Genomic DNA, 23,703 nt, shown 5'->3' with positions numbered 1-23,703 from the left:
TGAAGGGGAACAGACAGGCCCAGCTGCAGCACCTCAGAAGACGTGCGGGTCCGTCTGGCTCTTTGACCAGATTATGGCTCCTGTCTGTAATCATAACTCAGCTGAGCCATCCAACATGCATTTCGGTTGACAGACCCTGCTGCATACGGCCAGGCACAGCTTCTTATCAGGAGGGAATGACAGCAAGCTTGCTGGCAGCCATGGCTTAGCACAATGCAGAGTATGGGCCCGGCCCTCGCTGGCATTACAGAACCATTGGATAACTGTCCCCATATGACATATGGCCGTCAGCCCCTTATCAGTCAGAACTCCATGCAGTATGGCCTATGGCCCTGTACCTGGTGTGGGGACAATGGGTGGTATAGCTCCATGCTGTGAGTATTCTCCACATACAAATCACGGCTTCATAGTTGAGGTCTCCATACGAGTCCTAGATCCATAAGCGTTGGTCCTATATCAGTTACAGAGTCCTACTGTCCCCATACAAGAGCCATGTGTGCAGTACCCCTAAGAATGATACATTCCAAGCACTTGCATGGGGATAAACATGAACTCAGTGCTACTGGCAGCCTACAATGGTAATTTAAGCTTACCAAATTGAGACGTGGGCTATTTATGCAGCACTTCTTTGGGGCGTAGGGGAGCTGGCATCAGTGATAGGTACAGTAAAAAATCATGATCGGACATATTGACATGTGACACTATGGTCATGCCAGGACGCACGTGACGCATGGCGCTACTGGTGGACGCAGGAGGATCTTCTGGCTGAGGTGATGGTCTGATTCCAGGTGGCAAAGCCTGCCCGTGTTCCTAGTTGCAGGATGGAGTTCTTTTCTGGGTCCCTATTTAATGTAGCCCTGGTAGCATTTGAAGCAAGGACAAAGAGGATTCCTGCCTCTCATCCGATGTAAACCCACCAAGTTCTGTTAGGGGAGTTTTAGGGTTCCTTTAAGATTTATTGGTAAATCATGCAGGAGATGCTAACGGTGCATTTCTGACACAAATGTGCTGGGTTCCTGTGGCGCTGGCCTCAGACCAGCTGCAGCCAGTCAGTTCCCCTTTTTAATGATTAATTCATAATTCCCCAGAAAGCGCCTTTTTAAAAGCCATGCGTGGCTCAAATGCTTCTCGCTTGCCTTTCGCTGCCACGTCTCTACCACCGTGTGGAGTTGAACATGTCACAGCGAGAATGAAGCACTTCCTATTAATGGAGAGCCGAAGGCTGGGCTGCAGAGTCTCCCGCTCCTTTCTGCTAATTTATAATCATTTTACAGGGTTGGTGATTAGACACAAACCCCAACAGCAGGTCACCAGACACTTTGCACAGCTACTATAGGAAGCAGAAGTGGCTCTACCAGACTCCCTACCTAACCTAGGCAAGTAACTTAATCTTTCTCCGCTTAGCTGTGAAATGGCGTAATAGCGCTGCCTTTCTCTCATGCACCACCTGCCTTGTCTATTTAGATTGGAAGCTCTACAAGGCAGGGGCTGTTTTTCACTGTCTGTACCTACAGCACCTAGCACAATACAGCCCACAATGTCCCTCTCGCTTGGGGCCTCTAAGTACTACTGCAATATAAATAATAATAATAATAAAAGCAGAGCAGTACCTCCACTCATCCGGGTCAGAGATTTCTAGGATTTAAACACTGTGAAGAATGCTTTGGCCAGGTCTCAAGGAGCCTTGGGATGCTACCTGTAATAAGGCAACATTGTACATTTCAATATTGACCATAATCTAATCCAATCTATTTTGGTGTGAATGAGGCTAGATAATCTAGCTCTCTCTCTCTCTGAGCTACTTATGTGGCCCCCCAATCACTATAGTATCTGAGCGACTCACAATGATGAATGTCAAAGCCATGTTTCTCATTCTGCTCAAACCCTGGCTGAGCTGGGCCAACGGTTGGAACTGCAGAGCACAGCTCACCCATCTGCCTGCAGGAGGATCATTGTGCCATGATCGTTGTTTGTTACGAGCCGGCAACGGGCTGTTCAGGGCTGGACGGAACAAGCAGTAGAAAAAGCCTGTGCCCTGCGGCGGTTACATGCTGCTAATCAGTGGATCAGAGTGAGCTTTCACATTGGTGGGGGTGCAGTGTATCCGGTGTCATCCAGTCTTTGTTAGAACTGTCCTTGGAAAGAGCATTGGGATTCCAGCAGAAAAAGGCAAGGATAATAAATAACTAGAATGGGAATTGTTTTAAATATATCAATAAAAATAGGTAAAGTCAGGGTTAAAAAGGCAGATTTTTAAAAATGTAGCAAGTACCACATTTTATTAACATTTAATTTCAAAAAGAAGGGTGGGGGGAGGGGAGGAGAATATGAAATTAACGCGGCATGTGCTTATCATCCCAAGTGCCTTGCTTGTATCTTTAATACCTTTCCTTCCCCTGCATCTTCAATTGTAGGTACTTCAGGAAGGGCCTGTGCCTTCCTAATTGTTTGTGCAGAGCCCAGTTCAATGGAACTTTGATCCTGACGAGGGATTTTGGGTCCTACTGGAATGTAAACAATACATGATAATGCTAATACTAACAGGTCCAGTGCAGTTTGGTTCTACCCTGTTGTGCCTCTAAACTTGGACCATATTAGAAACTCCCTGCCATTAGCAATAATGCCTCAACTTTCTAAATAATTGCTCTCTTTAATTCTTAATGAGCTGCAATTTCAATTTACTCTTTAGAAAACTTGCTCTCCTGACACATCCTCCTTCATTCTAATTGCTTTTTTATTATAATTACACCAAATGAGAAACGTATCCCCGGGTTCCTGCAGGACATCAGTTATTTATTTATTGAACTCACCAGGTGTAAGGTGCTGCAGGCCCCCTCATCACCAGCAAACCCATGCGAATGTGCTCCCGGAATTTGGCCATTGCAAATGTCAGGCTTTTAGGCAGTGGTGGAGTTTGCTTTTTGGTTGGTTTGTTTTTTAATCAGCTAAATCTGCAACAAAAATAAAAATATTGTTAAGCACCAGAGAGGGGATGATGGGAGCTTTAACATGTGGCTCTGAATTTCGAGCTGGGAATTCAGAAGGAAACAGGCAGGAGAAACGGCTCCAAAATAGGATGCTCAGTTTCTCTGCATATTCAGCTCCATAGTTCTAAACTGACGGCAGCATGGTAGAATTCCTCATTCACTGAGAAGCTGTGACCTTATGCCCTTGGGGATTTGAGACAGTGTTTCAGACTAGAATGGAGACAGCCATCCATTTTACTTCAATGGAGCCAAGATTTCACCCCCGATCTCCCTGGTAGCCATGGGGGCTCACAAAGTTGTTTAAAGCCTGGGGAGATCTCTCTAATTTAGCATCAAACCTTTTGATCTTCTCTCTAATGATGGACCCACAAAGCAACTCATGTCCTGGTCGCCATTGCAGGTCAAATGTTTGCATCAGAAGCTGGGAAATTAACTTTGTTTTTCATAGCCATGCAATGCGGATGGAATCTGGGTGGGATTGATGCATATCCTTCTCTCGCTTGAAATACATGAATGGCAAAGAATTATTTCTGCTCTTCGCTACTGAGATTACAGTAGATTTTTATGCTCTCCTTGCCTATTTCCAATTGCCACGCATCATCAGGTCCTAATTTGGGCTGTCATGTCACCTGAATTGTTTAATTTTTAAAGTGTGATTTTATGCAAATTTCCCTGTGCAGGAATGAAAATTACCCACTCTCACATTATCCAATGATTTATCAGCACAGCCCTCTGTTCTCAGTAAAAAACAACATTCATCTCCCAGGAGCTTAACCTCTCAGGTGCTGAGCTTCCTCCACCCAATTGTGCCAAGGAGGACTGAGACCCAGCTAAGACAGCCAGCTCCTGTATTCATTCCCTGGACTGGGGATTTCTGATGGAGAGTGGAAGCATGAAGGCCAAAGGATTCAAACTGGTGAATCAACACAGCAGAAGAATTCAACAGCTGAGCTTTGGTGACATTTCTCCCAGAGCATTGGCAGAACACCGGAAGAATGGACAGCCAAGCATATTGTACCATGTCTATATCTATGCAGGCTCATGGAAGAGTTTGTTGTATCTGGGGGCTTCTCCAATAGAATCATAGAAGATGAGGGTTGGAAGGGACCTCAGGAGGTGATCTCATCCAACCCCTTGCTCAAAGCAGGACCAATCCCCAACTAAATCATCGCAGCCAGGGCTTTGTCAAGCCTGACCTTAAAAACCTCAAAGGAAGGAGATTCCACCATCTCCGTAGGAAGCATTTCAGTGCTTCACCAACCTCCTAGTGAAAAAGTTTTTCCTAATATCCAACCTAAACCTCCCCCACTGCAACTTGAGACCATTACTCTTTGTTCTGTCATCTGCTACCACTGAGAACAGTCTAGATCCATCCTCTTTGGAACCCCCCTTCAGGTAGTTGAAAGCAGCTATCAGATCCCCCCTCATTCTTCTCTTCTGCAGACTAAACAATCCCAGTTCCCTCAGCCTCTCCTCGTAAGTCATGTGTTCCAGTCCCCTAATCATTTTTGTTGCCCTCCACTGTACGCTTTCCAATTTTTTCACATCCTTCTTGTAGTTTTGGGGTCGAAAACTGGACTTGGTACTCCAGATGAGGCCTCACCAATGTCGAATAGAGGGAAACGATCACGTCCCTCGATCTGCTGGCAATGCCCCTACTTATACAGCCTAAAATGCCATTAGCCTTCTTGGCAATAACGGCACACTGTTGACTCATATCCAGCTTCTCATCCACTGTAACCCCTAGGTCCTTTTCTGCAGAACTGCTACCTAGCCATTCGGTCCCTAGTCTGTAGCGGTGCATGGGATTCTTCCGTCCTAAGTGCAGGATTCTGCACTTGTCTTTATTGAACGTCATCAGATTTCTTTTAGCCCAGTCCTCTAATTTGTCTAGGTCCCTCCATATGCTATCCCTACCCTCCAGCATATCTACCGCTCCTCCCAGTTTAGTGTCATCTGCAAAGTTGCTGAGGGTGCAGTCCATGCCATCCTCCAGATCATTAATGAAGATATTGAACAAAACCGGCCCCAGGACTGACCCTCGGGGCAGTCCGTTTGATACCGGCTGCCAACTAGACATGGAGCCATTGATCACTACCCCTTGAGCCCGACAATCTAGCCAACATTCTATCCACCTTACAGTCCATTCATCCAGCCCATATTACTTTAACTTGCTGGCAAGATAGTTGGGGCAATAGTTGGAAGACATGCCCCATGGCCAGCTGCACTGTGACACCACAGAATTTCAGATACTAAGTCATAATGCAATGGACACACACACCCTCTAGCTCACTGCAAAAGGGAGCCCAGAGGTTGCTGAATCAACCCAAGTGTATTGGGAACTGGAAGCAAAGAAGCCAAAGGCTCTGAGAATCTAACTTGTAAAGCCCTAGTGTGATGGATTTGTATGTGTCTGCATTTATCTACAGCAAGCTGAAAATACCATTTGTTCTGCAAAGGTCATTTTGATTGTAAACCTGTTTTGGGCCTTCACCTTGGCACTGTAGCCTCCACACTGAACTGACACACACAAGAGGTGTCAGGTGAAATTCTTGCACCTAGCAGAGGGCTGTTAAACCTGGATGACCTTTCATTGCCCCATGGCAACCTCAGTAAAGGTATCCAGTATCCAAAACCAGGCTGTTCTGGCACCTGACTCAGATGCCAAACTTACCTGCTAGCACAGCCAGAGGAATGGATAAAACTAAATAGTGTGCATCCATCCAGCTCAAATGCAGAAGGGACTCACCCTTCAATCAACTCAGCAATACAAAGAGAATCCCCAGTAATCAAGGGATGTACGTAGGAAATTGATGGCAGAGGTGCTGTGGATTCAGCAAAGGGAGAGAGAAGTAAAAATTCCTCTGGAAGGTAGAACTTGAGCTTGATGAATGGTTGGAGAAAATGCAAAGATCTAAGGAGGATTTTTTTTCAGTCCTATTCGTCATTGAGCACAACCCTGACTCCAGGGATAGAAAACTCATCACCTTAACACATGGGCCTGTGCTCTGCAGCAAAAGTCAATTAGGGCAAGCATTCCAGGTGCCTCTGTTAATCTCTTAGTGAACAGAAAAGGATCTCAGAGCCCATACTTCATTAAGACACTGCAGCAGGAAACAGGCTTAACACCAGGCAGTGGAATCGAACCTTAGCTAGGCCCTGCATGGCTGGGAAAATACCTGCTCTTGCTGGCTAGCAGGAATATGATCCAACATCAGAGACTGGCTTATGAAAGAGAAGTGTTGGCTTATCTATTAAAATGTCCTTGCTAGAGTTTGGGGGTTAGTCTAAAAATTGTTTTTCCACTGAAAATGATTTTTTTTGTTGCAATGGAAACTTTTGCCCAAAAAATCTTGTTTGTTGAAAATTTTGGTTCTGTGAAGTAAACACCCCCCTGCTCCCCCTGGCCAAAAAAAAAAACCCTGAAAAAAATTCCAGTTTGAACAATTTTTGACAAAATGCCCCAAATTTGGAAGAAAATTTCAGTGAAAAAAATTTTTTTTTGTCATCCAAAATTTCCCTTGGGAAAAAAAAATTCCTGATCATTGCCAGCCTTTGCCCTCTCCTAAAGCAGTAATATAGTCAGTGTCACTAGGCAAGGGGATGTTAGGCTAGCAACTGCATGACGGCACTAGCTGTCCTTATTTCACTAGGAGGGTGGTGAAGCACTGGAATATATTACCTAGGGAGGTAGTGGACTCCATCCTTAGAGGTTTTTAAGGTCAGGCTTGACCAGGCCCTGGCTGAGGTTGGTCCTGCTTTGAGCAGGGGGTTGAACTCCTGAGGTCTCTTCAAACCCTAATCATCTTTGATTCTATGATCATGGTCAGCTGTGCAGTGCTATCAGTTTACTGGGTGTCCTCATTAAAAGTGAAGCATTGGTAGCATAGCAAGCACTAACAAACAGATAACAAAATGGTATTGCAATAGGATGCTCTCCCTTTAAGAGCATGGTGGGCTGGGACCCATCCCCAGAGTATAAATGAGAGGATTAGCAAAGGGAAATCCATCTAGGAGCAAAGGAAATGACAGCACTAACAGGGCCCCTCCTAGAGCATCAATCTGCACCAGTGAAGTCAATGGACGGAGCAGGTGCTGGCAGTTATGTCATTGATGTCAGGAGCAGGCACCTGGTAAAGGAACCTGGTTTGTGCCTGGCTCCTTTTTTGTATGTGGTTTTCTCCTGTGGCTAATAAACTGGGGGCTGCCCCTGCCTCCCTGGAGTCTTTGCAGCTTTTAAACTGAGGGCTCTGGAAGCCAGATGACTCTGCATCATGGGCATGATTTTGGAGCAGCGGCAGAGTGATGGCTCCCTGAAACTAGACTGAAGCTGGTCCCACATATTCTTGGTGTGGGAAGGGGAACAATCAATCAAATGATCCAACATGATGCTCTCATTCTTGACTGCAAGTGGACGTGGGTGAATACCTAGGAGCTAGCACAGAGCCGGATGTATATTATAATGTAAATCCATTGTGACACCACTGCAGTCATCAAATGAGGTCTAGGATATCCAAACTGAGTTACCTCCATAGAATATCAGGGTTGGAAGGGACCTCAGGAGGTCATCTAGTCCAACCTCCTGCTCAAAGCAGGACCAATCCCCAACTAAACCATCCCAGCCAGGGCTTTGTCAAGCCAGGCCTTAAAACCTCTAAGGATGGAGTCCACCACCTCCCTAGGTAACCCATTCCAGTGCTTCACCAACCTCCTAGTGAAATAGTTTTTCCTAATATCCAACCTAGACCTCCCCCATTGCAACTTGAGACCATTGCTCCTTGTTCTGTCATCTGCCACCACTGAGAACAGCCGAGCTCCATCCTCTTTAGAACTCCCCTTCAGGTAGTTGAAGGCTGCTATCAAATCCCCCCTCACTCTTCTCTTCTGCAGACTAAATAATCCCAGTTCCCTCAGCTTCTCCTCGTAAGTCATGTGCCCCAGCCCCCTAATCATTTTCATTGCCCTCTGCTGGACTCTCTCCAATTCGTCCATACCTTTAAAGTGTTTGACCCCCGCCCCGCTGATTGATTACACTCCACAGGATCCTTCAGTGATATTTCCTCCCACGCGTCTGCATTCTGATGCTATATGGCTGCCAGCGAGATTTTGCTTACATAATAGAAAGTTTTTTCATAATGAAAAACCACTGTATGTTATTCACTAAATGTTCAAGACCAGTTTTTGCCATCATTTTGCAAGCGGAACAACAGATCAGCACACTGGTCACATCTAGGTCATCATGACTCTTCACTGGATGCCTGACTCATCAGTTCCTATGTAGAATGCATTCATGCCTGTCAGGCTATTTCCCTATTAGTACTGGGGTTAGCTGGAATTCATGCTGTAGTGTAAAACTCAGGAAGAAGAACTCATCGGGTGATAACTGCTGGTAAAATATTAATAAAAGAGTTTTCTTCAGCACAAATTGTCCCACACTGAGCTGGAATTGTGGGGGAAACAGCTCTCCACAGATGGAAAGCATATTATTAAGACTCATTCTATTTTTTTTTAAATGGGAGCCTGATGCCAGGCTCCTTAATTACATATTTAGGCACTTAAATTAAGTAGCCTGATTTTCAGATGGTTGCAACACGATAGGCTCCCACTAAAATCAAAGTGGGATTTTCAAAAGCACCAAGGTGAGTTAGGAGCACAAGATCCAAGTCAATGAGTCTTATGCTTTTCAATCTTATAGGTGCCTTTGAAAATTTCAGCCAACAGGGACTGCTGGGGACTTGGAACTTCTAAAAATCTGCCCACTATTTCAGGTGCCTACATAGGTCTTTCAGGCCTCCATTTTTAAAATCCTGACCTATGGATTCATTGCATGTTGCATGTTTTTCTCACACTCAGTTTTAATTCACTATTCAATCAAAATGACCAGTGAAATAAGTCAATATTGCATCAGGCTGGGATGTAATCCAGATGTACAAAGTGCGAGGAACCTGGGAAGTAGCAGTCGTTTCACAAGCTGCCTCGTCGCCGAGTCTGGCTGCAGCTGTGAGGGACTGTTTTCCTCTGGGTCATTGCCAGGACACTGTTCAGCCACATCAGCTGCAGTGAACGTGGAACCAATCAAAATATCTCTACCACAATAACCATCGTGCCGCCAATCTATGCAATCTATAAGGTAACGCCTCCCTGCAGGTTGCAGTGTGGAATATCAAAACAAACCTTAAGGAAGCAAACAGACCAGGAGAAAGGGATATTCTGATGCATTAATAAGCAGAGTCAGATCAGACTCTTGCCTATTGTATTTCTCTTTGTGAATGATTTGTACACCCAGGTACGGATACAAATCAGAGTTCTAATCCCTCTTATGCCCGTGTCCCTGGAGATCAAATCTAGGGACTGAATTACATGCAGTTAGCTTCATCTAGTGCATTAGTTGAAGCATTTTTGGCAAGGTCAATTATAGCACGATTTCCATAGGAAACACTGTCAGCAAAGTTTCAGAGTAGCAGCCGTGTTAGTCTGTGTTCGCAAAAAGAAAAGGAGTACTTGTGGCACCTTAGAGACTAACAAATTTATTTGAGCATAAGCTTTCGTGAGCTACAGCTCACTTCATTGGATGCATTCAGTGGAAAATATAGTGGGGAGATTTATATACACACACAGAGAACATGAAACAATGGGTTTTATCATACACACTAAGGAGAGTGATCACTTAAGATGAACTATTACCAGCAGGAAGGGGTGGGGGGGAAGGAGGAAAACCTTGTGGGCCTATGTTTGGAAACACAATACACCAGGCAACAAAAAGCTTAGACTTAAGAAGTGGGCTTTTTTTTTTGTAATTTTTATTTGAACACAAGTATTCTGACAGAATGCAAAGTCAAAATTCTCAGTTAGTATCAGTATTTACACCGGTGAGAATGGAAATAAAGGTGGTATCAATGTTTCACTTGGTAAAAAGTTTTTTGTTTTTTTATAACAAGATAGAAGGCCCCCAAAAGTAGGGAATGCTGGGTAGGGATGTCAATGGAGGGTCTGAGAACCACTATCAAAACAGCCTATTGCGAAAACCTGGGGTCCGAAGGCTCCATATAAAAGTGTGAAAATAAAACTCCAGTCTAAAAGCTGAACAATTGGATGTGCTGTTGTCTTGGTATTGTATGTATGGTACATCATGAAATGCAATTACTCCACTACCAGAAGCTGATCAGTCTCGGTGGTATATAAATATATATGTATGGCAACAACACATATATAAATATATACAATGTAAACGGTGTCAGGTTGGTCCCTCTTCAAAGATTAAAAAAAATAATGAAGACTAAACTATTTTAGTTCAGAAAAGTGGAATATTTCTAAATTAAAATGACATTCTCTGGTTATGGAAAAGTATAAAAATGCTTTCAAGAGTCGATACGCAAGTACTGATTGTTGAGAAATCTCAGGTCAGTACTGAAAAGGGGCAGAATGGATTTGTCTACTAGTCCAGTAACAACAGCATTTGCTGATATCTAGAAATGATGTCCACTTCAGGAGTCTCAATTCAAAGCCTACTGAAGTCAACGGGAATCTTTCTTATTGACTTGGATGGGCTTTGGATCTGGCTCTGAATTGGCTTCCTATTTGAGACAAATGCCAATTTAGGTATCCATATCACGAGTCCAAGTACTTATCAAACAGACCTTGACCAGTATCAATGGATTTGTATCTAATCATTAGGATTGTGCAGTATTTGCCTCATAACAGCTGCTCAGCTCTCAAGGGGTAATAACTTATGAGGTATAGAATATAGTTGGCAAAGCAAGTCAAAGCCATCAACAACTTCACACGAATGATGAACAGATTCTCTTGGTAAACTGAGGTACACAGTCTCTCTTCCAACTCATCGATTCCCCCATGGCTATGTGGACTCTTCCTCTCTAGAAGCCACGGTGGCCTTTCATGCCACATTTGATCAATTTATCTCTTAAAAAAATGTTTTCTTAGGGACCATGGGCCAAATCTTCCCCCTAGTTATACCCACACTGCTCCAATGGGGATAAGCAAGGGTCAGATTTGGTCCAGGATGTTTAATCAAACATCCATCCATCCTAGTGGCATGTTAAGGATGGGCGTTGTGTGAGTGTGTGTGTGCATGTTTACATAGATACACACACACAGATAGCCTCCATTTCCATCCCCAGGAGCTGAGAAAAAAATGCAAAAAAACCCCCACATTTAGCAAATGACAAGACCATTATTTTTCACAGTTTGAAATTATAATCTAGCGATGCCACTGTTAAAGACTGCGTCTTTATAAGAGTACACTGAAAAGAGTGGTTCAATGTAGCTGAGTCAAACTGCAGTCTCCCCACCCAAAATCTTCTTTCATTTGTTCATTACCATAGCACAAAGGAATGTATGCTGTAGTCAGGTTTGTTTGTTTCTCGTTTAAAGGCTTCTGTTCCTTATAAGACTTATTCTCTTTATTTATTTTCCTGAATAATTTTTTTTATCTGAACTATCCGCTACACCTTCCACATCCAAACTATGTTGAAGTTTTTTTTTGATTTTCATTATTTCAATACTATGACAAAAACCACATTTCACACTAAAATACTCACGCGCCCACAGTGCACAAGCTTGCAGATCTAAAGTAGAATGGAAAACAAAACAAAAAAATGAAAAACAAAATAAAAACCCAAAACAGGGGAAAAATTTCTGTACAAAGGCTGGTCTTCCCCTAACCACCCTCTCTTCCTCCGCTGCCCCACCCCTCATTCGCTCTTTTTCGCACCCAAAATTTGCAGTTTTTCTAGGATTCCAAATAGCAGTTGTCACTGATGTTGCTGTAAGAGCAAAGTTCATCCCTGTGCAAAGCTTACGCACCGCATCAGCCTCATTTTGAGCACTACAGCTATGATCCAAAGGCCAATGAAGTCAATGGGAGTCTTTCCATCAGTGTCAAGAGCCTTCGGATAAAGTCTTTAAGGCCCTGATCCGGCAAAGCATTAGTGGATTACTCAGTGAGCATCAAATCATGCAGTTAAATCTTTACAGGATCAAACCATAAATGTGGCGCATACACTTTGTGTTGGTGAATTTCACTCCTAGTGAATGAAAGGACTTTTTAGTGTTTCCACTCCCCAGAAGAAGATACTAGTTTCCTGAAGTGCACAAGCTCTTTCCTTTTAAATCCTAGAGTAAAAGAAAATCGTATTTATTTACTACTTTTTTTTTTTTTTCTAAAAAGGGGGAATTCGTTTGTTCAAACATCTATTCACCGAGACTAGACCAGCCCTGACTGTACAAACTCCCTTCTGCTTCTCAGAGCTGAGGGAGGATTCCTGGAAGGAACAGGGGAGAATGTCTAAGAAAAGTAGAGAACATATTTCTCTTATGCAGTTGGTCCCTGGTCCAGAAAAGGACTTAAGTGCATGCTTAACTTTACGCATACCAGTATTTCCATTAACTAGGCCCATGCTTAAAGTTAATGCACTTAAATGCATTGCTAGACACAGGCCTTGGTTGGTGACAAGTTGTCCACCCACCAAAAGTAAAATTAACGGTGTTACTTATCTTCTTACTCCAGTAAGAAATAATAATTATAATAATAATAATTAAAAAAGATAAAGGGGAAACAACTATTGTAAACATCCATATTTTAAAATGTCTCCCTTTGCAAAGCAAGCATGCTAGTAAATCTAATATCTATAGACTGTATTTACTTTAAAAAAAAGGCAGCTATTTTACACATACATTTAAACACAACAAAAGTAAAAAACATTTGTCGATTGTAAACACTGGAAAAAACAAAAGTTGGCAAAAAGATTTAAAATAAAATTTAAAAAAACATGTAGAAGTCTGAATACTGCAAATTGAAATATATCCCCAAAACTGCAATTTTGGCATTCTTCCTAAAAATAACAATAATAATAATAATAAACCCCCAAATAACTGTCTAAGCTGGAGATTGGATTCAGTCACAAAGGGCGAGAGACACTTTGCCTACTGAACAAATATAAAGTGAACAGAAATGTTAACTTATTTACGAGGCTTTACATATTTCAAACTCGACTGAAAAGTATAAAAATAAATTGTGGACTTTGTTCATTCAGTATTGGCCATACCTGATGGTACGGCTGTTTACTCTGTTAGGCTAACCAAAGAAAAGTCAGGGTTAATTTCCCACCCCGCCCCTAAATCTAGTTGGTTTTGAGCTTCCTAACCATTTCGCAACTGATGCTTGTGACCTTGTTTGTTTGAATATATGCAGGGCTCATTGAGCCCTGATCTGGTTGCGGGATCAACCTTTTTTTTAAAAACATATTTTATTTTTCCTTAAAAGCAAGTGCACAACAAATAGAACCTTTCTACCAACCTACAAAGAAAAAAAAAAGAGATCCCCATTTATGTATTTTTTCATTTTGTCTGGTTTTCTTTTAAAGGCAAAAGACACTAGAGGAATGAGATGTGTGGTGTGTTTTAAATGCTCAGGTGAAGTTGTTCTGTCATTTTTTTTTCTTTTCTGTTGCTGATCATGCTTTGCTCTCATTTTCATTTGTTTGTGTGGCTTCGTTGGGGACCGTCTTGACTTCTGCTGGAGGTGTCTTAGGTTCCGTTGCTTGCACCTCAGATTTTTCTTCTACGGGGGTTTTCCTGTGGAAAAGTCACCAAAACAGCACAGTTTAGAGAGAGGCCATCAGTTGGTTTATTTACTTTTTTAGTAAGATGTGCTATATACTTCTGGAATGGCTCCCAGGTGTTCCATACAAAGCATCACCCCCATCTTCTACAGCAGTGTGACTAGAGCTGGGGGAATATTGCAAAAAACCTTCAGCTTTGGAAATACATTTGCTTGGACTTCATCCCCATCCCCTTTGGGTTTGCTTTCCATGAATGCTCCACAGAACCAGGCTCCTGCCAGAAGCATTTGCAGGAAATGCAAATGCCGTGTGCATCTGCAATGGAAACTTGATTCTACAAATCACCCCCATCCAATCAATGGACAGAAAAAATACCATGTGACCTGAGCGCCCAATCAAAACTGGTTGAATTTTGAATAGCGGAGGTTTTCTTGGAGGAAGTATTATGAGAGTAAATCTGAGAACACCACCATACATGGGCAGAGAGAAAAAGGGATGGAGTTTATTCTCCCAGCTCTGAGACTGACATGCTCAGAAATGAGGGCTGTAATTCCCAAGTGCAACCTCCTGGGGCTAGCAAGGGGACCCAACTGAGTTAGAGAAGCCACAGGGCTACTTGAATGTACACCAGCTACAGTGGTGCCATAGGGGCTCTTCTGCTGGGGGAGGGGAGACTGATACAATGCATGCACCCCAGCTTCACCCTCAGCCAGCCCTGGGCCCTCACATGGCCCTGTACAGCAGCTTTAAGGTGAGTGCTCTTCTCCAGCAGTGCAAGTTAATGTGAGTAGAGACTGAGGATCTGGCCCTAACTCTGTGGCACAAGAGTAAGCAGTGGGGGATTTCTGGATTTGAGCGACATCTACCTCGGCTTCCTTGGGAGGCTCAGATCCTTCCTGCTCGCAATTAGTTCACTTTTTTCACGTTGAAAACTGTGACCTGGGATGTATTTATCTAACATGAATCTAAATTCCAACAAAGCCAATGCATGCTCTCCTTCTCCCCCTCCCCCCCGATGGAAACGGTGACAGCATGCATGTGGGGGAGAGGCCACAACACACTATCGCCACCAGTAGAGGCTGCAAAGCTCACTTCATGCTGAGCCAAGCAGGACTGGAAACCATGTATCCACAGACGGAAGCAATCCCCATCCGTTGCTCCTGCCAGGCTATGTGGTGCATTTACAGCACACTGGCCATCTCCAGCTGAGGGGTCTAGCTAGTGAGAAAGTTTCCTGGGTTCACTTCACAGCCGCTGCTTTGTTAGCTGGAGCTGTGGACCAGCCTGGTCGTTGTTATTGATGTGACTGGCAAGGAATGGGGATATTTGAAGTGTAGAGATTTCCTCTGAGTCTAGGATGCAGGCTGTGAATTTGCCCAGGGGTTCTCCTCACATAGCCCTGCCAGCCGGGGGCAGACTAGCCAAGCGAAGAGAATACCCTGATGCCGAACGGGTACATTGCAGAGATGCTTTTTAGTTCCTACCTTGGATTCGTGTGAAGTGGGCAGAGGGCAGGATTGGAAGGACTCTCAAGTGGGAAGAGGGGCTGCGGGTGGAAATGCCTGCTCGCTGCTGGCAATGCATCTCCTGAACTTATTTCATGTTCATCCCAGCAGCACATGCTACAACATCCTAGCACTTAGGCTGCCAGATCTTTAGGCCAGGGACTTCCTTATATGGTGTCCGGCACCTAGCACAAGGGGGCCCTGGCCGAGAGGCACTACTGCAATACAAACAGGTGAACGAGGATTCCTCTGCCATGGAGTCACGTAGCTTTGTTCACGACAGCTGTGTGCTCAGACCAGCCCAAGTACAGCTGCTGTGCTGCTGACCCCTCCAGGCTGACCACACCTGCTGCGCGGCGTGGGGCAGAATGCACGCGCCGTCACTCTCCAGGGTCTCCGTGGACGGAAGCTGGCACAGCAGGCTTGATGGGGTGACCAGAAGCCAGGAGGTGCCCGGCACCTCACTAATACTTTGGAACAACACATTTGCTGGCAGGAACCACCTGCAGTCTGCAGAACGCTGCGGGCCTGACTGCCCACTGCCCACACCAGAGTAACTGCACTGAAATCAAACCGGAGTGCCAGGCCGGTGCTAATACACAAAGCCATGAGCACAGGGGCTTTTTTTCCTGGGGAGGGGGAGGGGGAGAGAAGTTCCAGCCAAAGCCATGACTTAGCATCGGACCGCATCAAACCACCTGCTCTAACGAATCTGAGCTGTTCTTCCAACACAAGAACCCCCTTTCCCTCAGGAGGGTACCAGCCCGACTGCGTTTGGGAAGGAGCGGTTGCTTCCTTCATTTGATCCTGTCTCTGACAGTGTGCGGCACCCAACCAGGCAGCGCTGAACCCAGGCAGTGCAAACACCCAGAACAGGAGAGAGAGTCCAAGAACTGCCCATCAGCACTCGCAATTCCTCTGCTTTGCTGGCTCTTCCAGGAACTGCTGTCCAGGCTGAGCCAGCAAAGCAGCCCTAGCCCCACCTCACCCAACCTTCCCCCACATCACCACCCCCAAACCAACCAGAAATAGCTAATGCTGCAGCCAAAGTTGTCTGAAACAGTGTCTCTTGCCAAACGCAAGGCACAGGGCGATGCCGGGGGTGGGAGGGGATCCCGTCCAGATGGAATGAGGCTGAGTCCCTTCATGCCTACAAGCTTAATGGCTCTCTCTTAATTGCTTGTGGGAGCCGAGGGGAGACTGGATGGAGGGAAATTCATCACTGGCTCACCAGGATGAGACAAGGCCAAATGGGCCAGCCCCAAACAGCTGTGCTGGTTCCACAGGCAGGCTTGCCCCAGGTCCCTCTCCATAGCGAACTTGCTAACGTAGGGCCTGATCCTGAGACATACTGAACACCCACAATTCCCCTTTTGGCCAGGTTCTGCCTTGACTTGCAATAGAGTAAATCTGGAGTGACTCCAGTTTAGCTGCTCTGGATTTCCATTGGTGAAATTGAATTTGGTCTCTTGTCGCCAGTCAACTTCAACAGCTCAGTGTTTCTCAGGATCAGGCCCCTTTTTGCTGCAGAATCGGGAACAGGATGGAGCTACTGGGAAGTCTAAAAGGTAACACATTATTAATCCATTTCTTTATCTCTCTCTGGGGACTAGACACCTGTCTGCACTGCACCCAGGGGCCCCCTATTCCTCCTTTCACCTGGCCTCCCTAGTGCTGGGTCCTGCCGTAGTAGTTAACAGGTGAGTTAGTTTGCTAGAGAAACAATGAAGTTAGTTCAGAGAACATCCAACAAGAACACAGCACTAACGCACAAGACACACAGCACACAACCCACAGAAGATTAAAGGCAGCCATACTCGGTCTTTGCAGGTGCCAGCGGTACAGAGCTGTCTACAGTGGAAGAAGCAAGCTCGCGAGCTTGCCCACTAGCCACATTGGCAGGAGCAGTAGTGCCAAGAGCTGCAAAAACATCCTTTGCAAGGTCAATGTCTGGGGTCTTGAAGGTCCCTTCGTCCATTTTAAAGTCCTCGTTCTGGGAGGGGTTTGTGGTGCTGCCTGAGGCAGCCTCGCTCTTCAGGTTAGTTGGGTTCTTGGCTGTTTCTGTTGGACTCTTCACCATGCTGGCCTGTACAGCTTCCTTTTCTGGGCTTTTGGTGCTTGACACCTCCTGCTTGGGCTCTGAAGAAGCTGGAGGGCTAGTGGGGTTTGCAGGGGCTGGGGCAGACGGCTTGCTACCAGCTGGCGCCTTTGAGGCCTCAGCCATGCTGGTGGCAGCGCTGGGGCTGAGCACTGCACCTTGGTTGGCCAGGACACTTGAAGACAAATTACTAGTGGCTGGAGTAGAAGTTGGGGTGTCGCTGAGGTCAACAAGGGGGGCGACTCTGGGGGCCGAGGAGGACAGTGGCGAGGAAGCAGTGGCGGCTGCCCCTTTGGCCGGAGTGGCCTGGCTGGGCGGCATGGAGTTTGAGTCAGGGATAGCTGTGGCTGGCAGGGCAATACTGGAAGTCAGGGTGGTGGTCTCGCTGGTCGGGCTGTTCTGAGCAGTGGCAAAGGTTTCGGTCATAGTGTCAGAATTAGTGGTGCCCGTGGTTACGGAAGGCAGCATGTCCTCCACCGTAGCTGTGGTGTCAGCTGGGTGCCTGCGAGGAGGACAGGAGTAGAAGAGAAATAGACAATGAAGCCCATAAATGACAGGGGGAAGTGAGTGGAAGCGCAAGAGGGTGCGTGAGACAGCGCAGCGCAAGCAGCAGCATAGCATGTGGTCGTAATGCACATAGAGGACACAGAAGCAAGAGAAGAGGAACCTGCTGAGGCCAGATGTGCAACTGGGATCAGGCACCAAGTGGGGAGATCAAAGAGCGACGAGGAAGAGGAGGAAGAGCAGAGAGTACATGGCATTCCAGGAGCAGCTTGCTCACATGGCGTTTTGTGCATCAAATCTCAACCCAAACTTCACCCCAACCTATGCCCTGCAGAGAGGCTCTTCTTCCCTAACCTAGCCTCCCTCCTCAGCTTCCTCCCCAACAGCCCATGGACCCTTGTCTTCCTCCTGCTCCTGAGGCCCCAATCTTGTGATCCAGTAACACACCTCAGCCTCACCAATGTTTCTGGTTCTGATCCAGGGCCCTGAGTCCAAGCCTCCTGCCTTAGCCCTGCCTCGGTATCTGTGCACCTCTTATTTTCATCCAGTCTCAGAGAGTATGAGTCCCACACACTTTGGGCCAGCACCTTCCTCCCTTTTGACCAAGTCTGCCTTTAGTTTGGTTCCAACTAGGGTCAGCATTACTTCAGGAAGATGTGTGACAGCACAAACCATGCTTTGGCAGCCACGGTGAAGCCTAGACAGCTTTACTGATGGGAGCCTTTCTGAAGCTGGAAGCTTTAATGAGGAGGGAGAGGGGGAGGCACGCTGCTGGAAAGTCAACGGTTAATCGAGAGAGAAGCCAGTGCTTTTGACACCACCGCTGCTGGCTTATTAATTGGGGGCAACCTCCATAAAGGTTAATCACTTCATTAAAAGTTCAACAAAACAACCCACGGAAAGCTCAACACATTCAACAGCAAGAGCACATCCCCAGGCCAGTGCTGTTGCATAAACATGGCTTCTGCTTCTCTCCTAGCCAGGCCCAGACACCCAGTTTGTCAGCAAAGCCATAGCACCAGTTATTCTCACTTCTCACCCCAGCAGGGAAGACAGCAGCATTACGGATGGGGAAGCCTAGAGACCCAATGACTGACAACCCAGCGAGAAAATAAGAAACCTGCTGGGTCAACACCAAACCAGAGCCAAAAAATGAACTGGACAAAGACATTATTTCTTCTTCGAGAGCTCAGATGATATCTATGTCCTGTTCCATAGAGCCCAGGAGTGTCTGTAAGACACTTTGCATCCACACACAGAGATGGCCCAATACCCTGTTAGAATTGGCCATCTTCCAGCAGGTTTAATAAATGCTTAAGGATAAACCGGTCCATCGCAGCCAGTTTAGTGAATTCAAACCAGTAGATACAGTTCAACTACTCTTCCCATTTCTGCCAAACAGTACACCGGTGGCCTTCTGAAATCTCCAAACATGCACTGCTTCTGGGAACTGAACTGGAAATGATGGAGTAAGTGCCCAGAGGCCACTGCAAGTACCACTGTTTAGAACAGTGCTAAATTGGATGCTGGGCAAATCTAGTTAATCCTGGCTAGCATGGATGCACCAAACCATGGCCCATGACCAAATGGTTCATTTCTCTGAATCACACGAGACCCATGGGTAACTCCCAAACCCTCTCTTGGCCCAGTGTGCAGGCAGCGATTTCTGAACTTGCTACGTGCCCTCCACACAGCTGTAAATCTGGCACAAATCCAGAGCGCAGCTGCTCTGTTGCTATCAATTCCAGGAGGCCCTTTCGCTCGGGGCAAGCAGGCGTTGACGTGGTATCGTCAGCGTGGCACTAACCAGCCATTGGCACAGCATAATGCCACCAGGAAGCAGTGTGATATGGAGCATCTGCCCCAGAGCCCTTGCAATGAGCAGGGCTGGGTGACAGTGCTATACCATGGAAAGCACTTGGCACCTAAGCTTTGGTCTCATTCTTTGCAAATATTACAAAGGAAATGGTGCCGAGGGAAAGAGGAGCTCCTCTCTATGACAAGGCAGAGACCCAGCTCCGAGCCTTGACCGTTCTCCTTCTCTTGCCTGGGTTACCTACGTGAGAGGCCAGAGGTCACAGTGGCAGATGGGGCTGCACTGACCGCGCACTAGAACAACCAAATGTCAACCTACTCAGGCTCTGTCAGCGGCGTGGTCTCGTTGGGCTCTGTGTGTTTGCCCCCGTCATGGTTCGGGGTCCGCTCCTCCTCAGTCCGCACCTCCACAATGGGCTCCTTCGACTCGTCTTTTCTGAAAGGAAATTGCAAGCTTGGGTGAGTGGTTCCCAGCCTCAAACAAGCACCCTTCCCTGAGGGTGGGAGGGCCATGCTAACAGCAACTGTCCACATGGTAGGGCGAAGCTGGCCTGGAAAGTGGCTTGGTTCTCAGTCCTAACACATGCCTCCTTCCCAAACCCAAAACAAGGACCATGGCAGTGTCCAGTGTCAGTGAGTAGCTCATCCCCTCCCACCCCTGAGTCACCATGGGACGCTGCATACGCAATGCCCTCTGCCCCTGACAAGGACGTGGCACCTGGATATGTGATCTCCTCCGGGTGAGTTGCTGGATTCTAGGTCAGCCTGATGCTGGCTTTGGAGGAGGATGGGGCAAAAAAAAAAAAAAGGGGGGGGGGACCCCCAGAAGAAACCCCTCCCGAAGAAACAGCAGAGCAAGAGTGACCCCTAACCAAACCCGCTCCCTGCAGTAACCGCCATGCAGTGCCAGAGCAGCACAGCTGAAGTCAGCCTGATCACCGGCTTCCCCAGAAATGCAGCCTCTTCTGTGGCTGGAATACACTGTTGGGAGGCATGAATCTCCTGAGGGAAGGGCAGCAGCCTCAAGGCACTGCGGGAGCTTGTGGCTCCCAGTCAGGCTGCCACTTGGCATCTGAGGCTACAGGACTGGATTAGAGGGCAGAGGTGTTGCAGTGGGGGGCTGTTCCACTCTAGGGAGTTCATGGCTAATGGAAGGACAGGTCAGAGGTAAGCAGAGAAATTACTCACGAGAAGGCAGCTTTGCCCTCTTCCATGTCTTTGCCCTTGGCCCCAGGCCCGGACTTGCCACACAGGTTGACAGCGATGCACATCAGCAGGCCGCACTTGTTCAGGAAGTAGCAGGTGATGTCCACAGCCACCAGGAGCAGCACAAAGATAACGATGAGGATGCCCACGATGGCAGCAGTCCCTAGGCCCGACGTGGGGCTGGTGCTGGCTTTAGAGACCAAAGGAAAGGGGGAGAAGGTGATGCAGTTAAATGAAGGCAGTCTTGGTCCTGGAACTGCAGCAGTGCTGTGGGAATAGCTAAATTTTCAGTGGAGTGACCAGGGCTCTGGGAGTGGGATGCCATAGGGGGATCCGGCCCCACCCTTTCTAGGAGTGCTGTTACTGGTGGCACCTTATGCTGGGAATAGACTGCTCTGGCTCCCGTCCTCCTGTCGGGAAAGGCCTGGACAGGGCTACCAGGGCTTTTCTCAGCTCTGCTGGGCAAAGGCCTGGAGAATACACTATAGGGAACTATCCTACCCAGTCCTCTGGAGCATGAGATGGACAGGAAGAACCTAAAAGGTCTCTGTCCATGTCTACCATCCGAGTGTTCTTCAGAGCTTTCCCCAGGGCACAACCTGCCACGGCTGTACAAAGAAGGGCACCATGCGGGCATGTGAAGCCCAGGCTCTGGAGAGTGGCTGTGTCACACTGGTCCAAGGCCATGTTAAAAGAAACAATAGGGTCTCAGCACTGGTCTGTCCTTCACTGGAGAGAGGGGGGAAGGCACAGGACCCAGCTGACTGGCCCAGGAGACTCTACTCCTAGCACGGTTATTACAAAGGGGCTTGTCGCCACATGGGACTCACTGCCCCTGCACATTTCCCTGGTGCCAGGCAGACACCAACACACCAAGTGTCCTTGGGAGTCCTCCCACTTGACACCCATTCTTTCTAGCATGGATGAGGCTGATGGAAAGCCGCTGGGGGAAGATGGATTAACACTCCCCTGGAGTGAAGGGCCCAGCTGAGGTTGTGAGGGAAACTGTGGGAGGAGCTAGACCTCTCTCACAGTGGTGCTCTCCCGCTGCCCTGCTCTAAGAGTTAGGGAGCTGGGCACATTTAGGCTCAGCTACTGAAGTCAGCCTGAGAATGCCCTCAACTCATGCAAATACAGGGAGTCTCTTTGGGGCGTGAAAGCAATAAACTACTCTGGGATTTTTGAAAACAAGGGTTTTGGGAAGCAGCATGAGGGAGCATGTGGGGCAGGGAGAGATGTGAGCCAAACTCTGAGACTTCATTAGCTACTTGGTGGCCACGGGGGCTAGCATCTGGCCTGCGCTGAGGGTGGGGAGAGGTGTGTATATGGAATGGGCAGAGAGCTTGTGGTTTTGCCTGGCATCTGTTGCTCACAATCATGAGTATTAGGTTTGTACTAATAAAAAAAAAGTAAGTGATTTTGCAAGGCTATGACTAGTCGTTTACCAGAGAAATCTCCCCTACAAATAAGGGAGCTATGCATGCACCTATGCACACATATCAACTTGCACCTGGGCCCACACACACGCGCGTTCTAGCTGCACTGGCTATATATAGAAAAGAAAGCAGAATCCAATCACTACAGTGTAAATGCTCTGGCCACACAATTGCCTCACTTGTGACTGCAGAAAGCACCTGGGAATGCTCAGTGTGTGGCCCTGCCTGGGATCAGGCACTTGGTCTCGAGAGCTTCACTAGCAGAGTGTGACACAACTGGTGGGAGGCAATAAAAAAAATGTCCAGGGAGCAGCAGAGACTGACTGACCAAAGAGAGAGACAGTCTAGCCAAAGCACATTGAAGTCAATGTGAATTCTTCGCCTTGAAAGGACTGGGCCCTAAAAGGGTTAAATCTGCATCTCTTGGCTACAGGGTGGCTAAGAGGTCTACGATAGAGAGAGACAAGGTGGGTGAGGTTAATATCTTTTACTGGACCAACTTTTGCTGATGAAAGAGACAAGCTTTTGAGCTACACAGAGCTCTTCTGCAGCTCTGGGAAACTAAGGCTATGTCTATATTAGCACTTTTGTTGGTAAAACTTATGTCGCTCAGGGGTGTGAAAAAACCACCCCATGTGACATAAGTTACACAAAGAGAAGTGACGGTGTGCACAGAGCTATGCTGGTGGGAGAATTCTCTGGCTGACATCACTACCATCGCTCTTGGAGCTGGTTTTATGATGGCGATGTGAGAGCTCTCTCCTGTCACTACAGCTGTGCCACTGTAAGCTTGTTAGTGTAGGCATGGTAATATCAGGGAAGATTTCCTGACAGAGAGGCAGGGGAAAGTTTCCCAAGGAAAATGATGGGGTCCCATTGCTGGAGACATTTAAGTCCTATGGTAAAGACGAAAGCCCCCATATTGCCTTGAAAGTGACACGCCTGCATTCAAGAGGAAAGCCTTGTTGATCCAGTAGGTGTTTCTGATTCTCTCTGGCTTCCCTGTCTCAGAGACCAGCCACATGCTGCACAGGGGAATCAAGCATCTTGGAGGGGAATGTCAGGATTCCCTTGTCTTGTTTCATTGTCGGCTGGTTTTCTTGCTGCTACTGACGCTTGCTTCTAGTATTTTTAAAAAGGAGAAAACCTTTTTCTATGAGCTAACTAGGGGTGTATAAACAAACAATCTACACCACAGAAGCACACAACACAGCTCCTTGGGCAGCATCCAGATTTCAGCGCTGCTCCTTATGCATGTGCTTAACTTTCCTGACATGAGTAGTCCCATTGAAGACATTGACGTAAGTATAGTTCAGGTTATGCACAAGTGTCTGAATGAGCAAAGCCTGGGTTAGGAACACAATTTAGCTTCTAGCACAAGGAAAATGCTTTTTATGCTGCATAAAAATTTTTTTGAGCAAATCTGCCTGGTAGCAGGGATAGTATGCTTCGTCTAAACGGGACAAGGCAGCAGGTAACGGGTGTTACTTGGCACCTGGCAGTGGCCCTGTTAGACAGTTTGTCTGGGACCATTTCTTGGCCCAAATCTTCCAACAGCGCACCTGAAAATGC

The 23,703-nt window shown here is 46.9% G+C and overlaps 1 protein-coding gene across 6 annotated transcripts in view; it reads right to left on the bottom strand.

The window, feature by feature from the left end:
- Positions 1-11,490: 11,490 nt before the first annotated feature.
- NCAM1 (neural cell adhesion molecule 1) overlaps positions 11,491-23,703 on the bottom strand; it is a 251,770-nt gene continuing 239,557 nt past the window's right edge. For 3 of the 6 annotated variants that reach the window (XM_043500815.1, XM_038380627.2, XM_043500816.1), the window contains 4 exons: positions 20,678-20,885; positions 19,809-19,925; positions 16,890-17,672; positions 11,491-13,580 (listed from right to left, as the gene is read on the bottom strand). In XM_043500815.1, the coding sequence (XP_043356750.1) occupies positions 13,460-13,580; positions 16,890-17,672; positions 19,809-19,925; positions 20,678-20,885 (1,229 nt within the window). In that variant the 3' untranslated portion in view covers positions 11,491-13,459. The remainder of the gene's footprint in view (positions 13,581-16,889; positions 17,673-19,808; positions 19,926-20,677; positions 20,886-23,703) is intronic. The other 3 variants (XM_043500817.1, XM_043500818.1, XM_038380628.2) reach the window with 1 other exon arrangement.

This window comes from Dermochelys coriacea, chromosome 22 (assembly GCF_009764565.3).
Source record: "Dermochelys coriacea isolate rDerCor1 chromosome 22, rDerCor1.pri.v4, whole genome shotgun sequence".
Taxonomy (NCBI): Eukaryota; Metazoa; Chordata; order Testudines; family Dermochelyidae; genus Dermochelys; species Dermochelys coriacea.
Note: the sequence above shows the minus strand (reverse complement) of the source record. Positions and strands in the feature narration are given on the sequence as shown.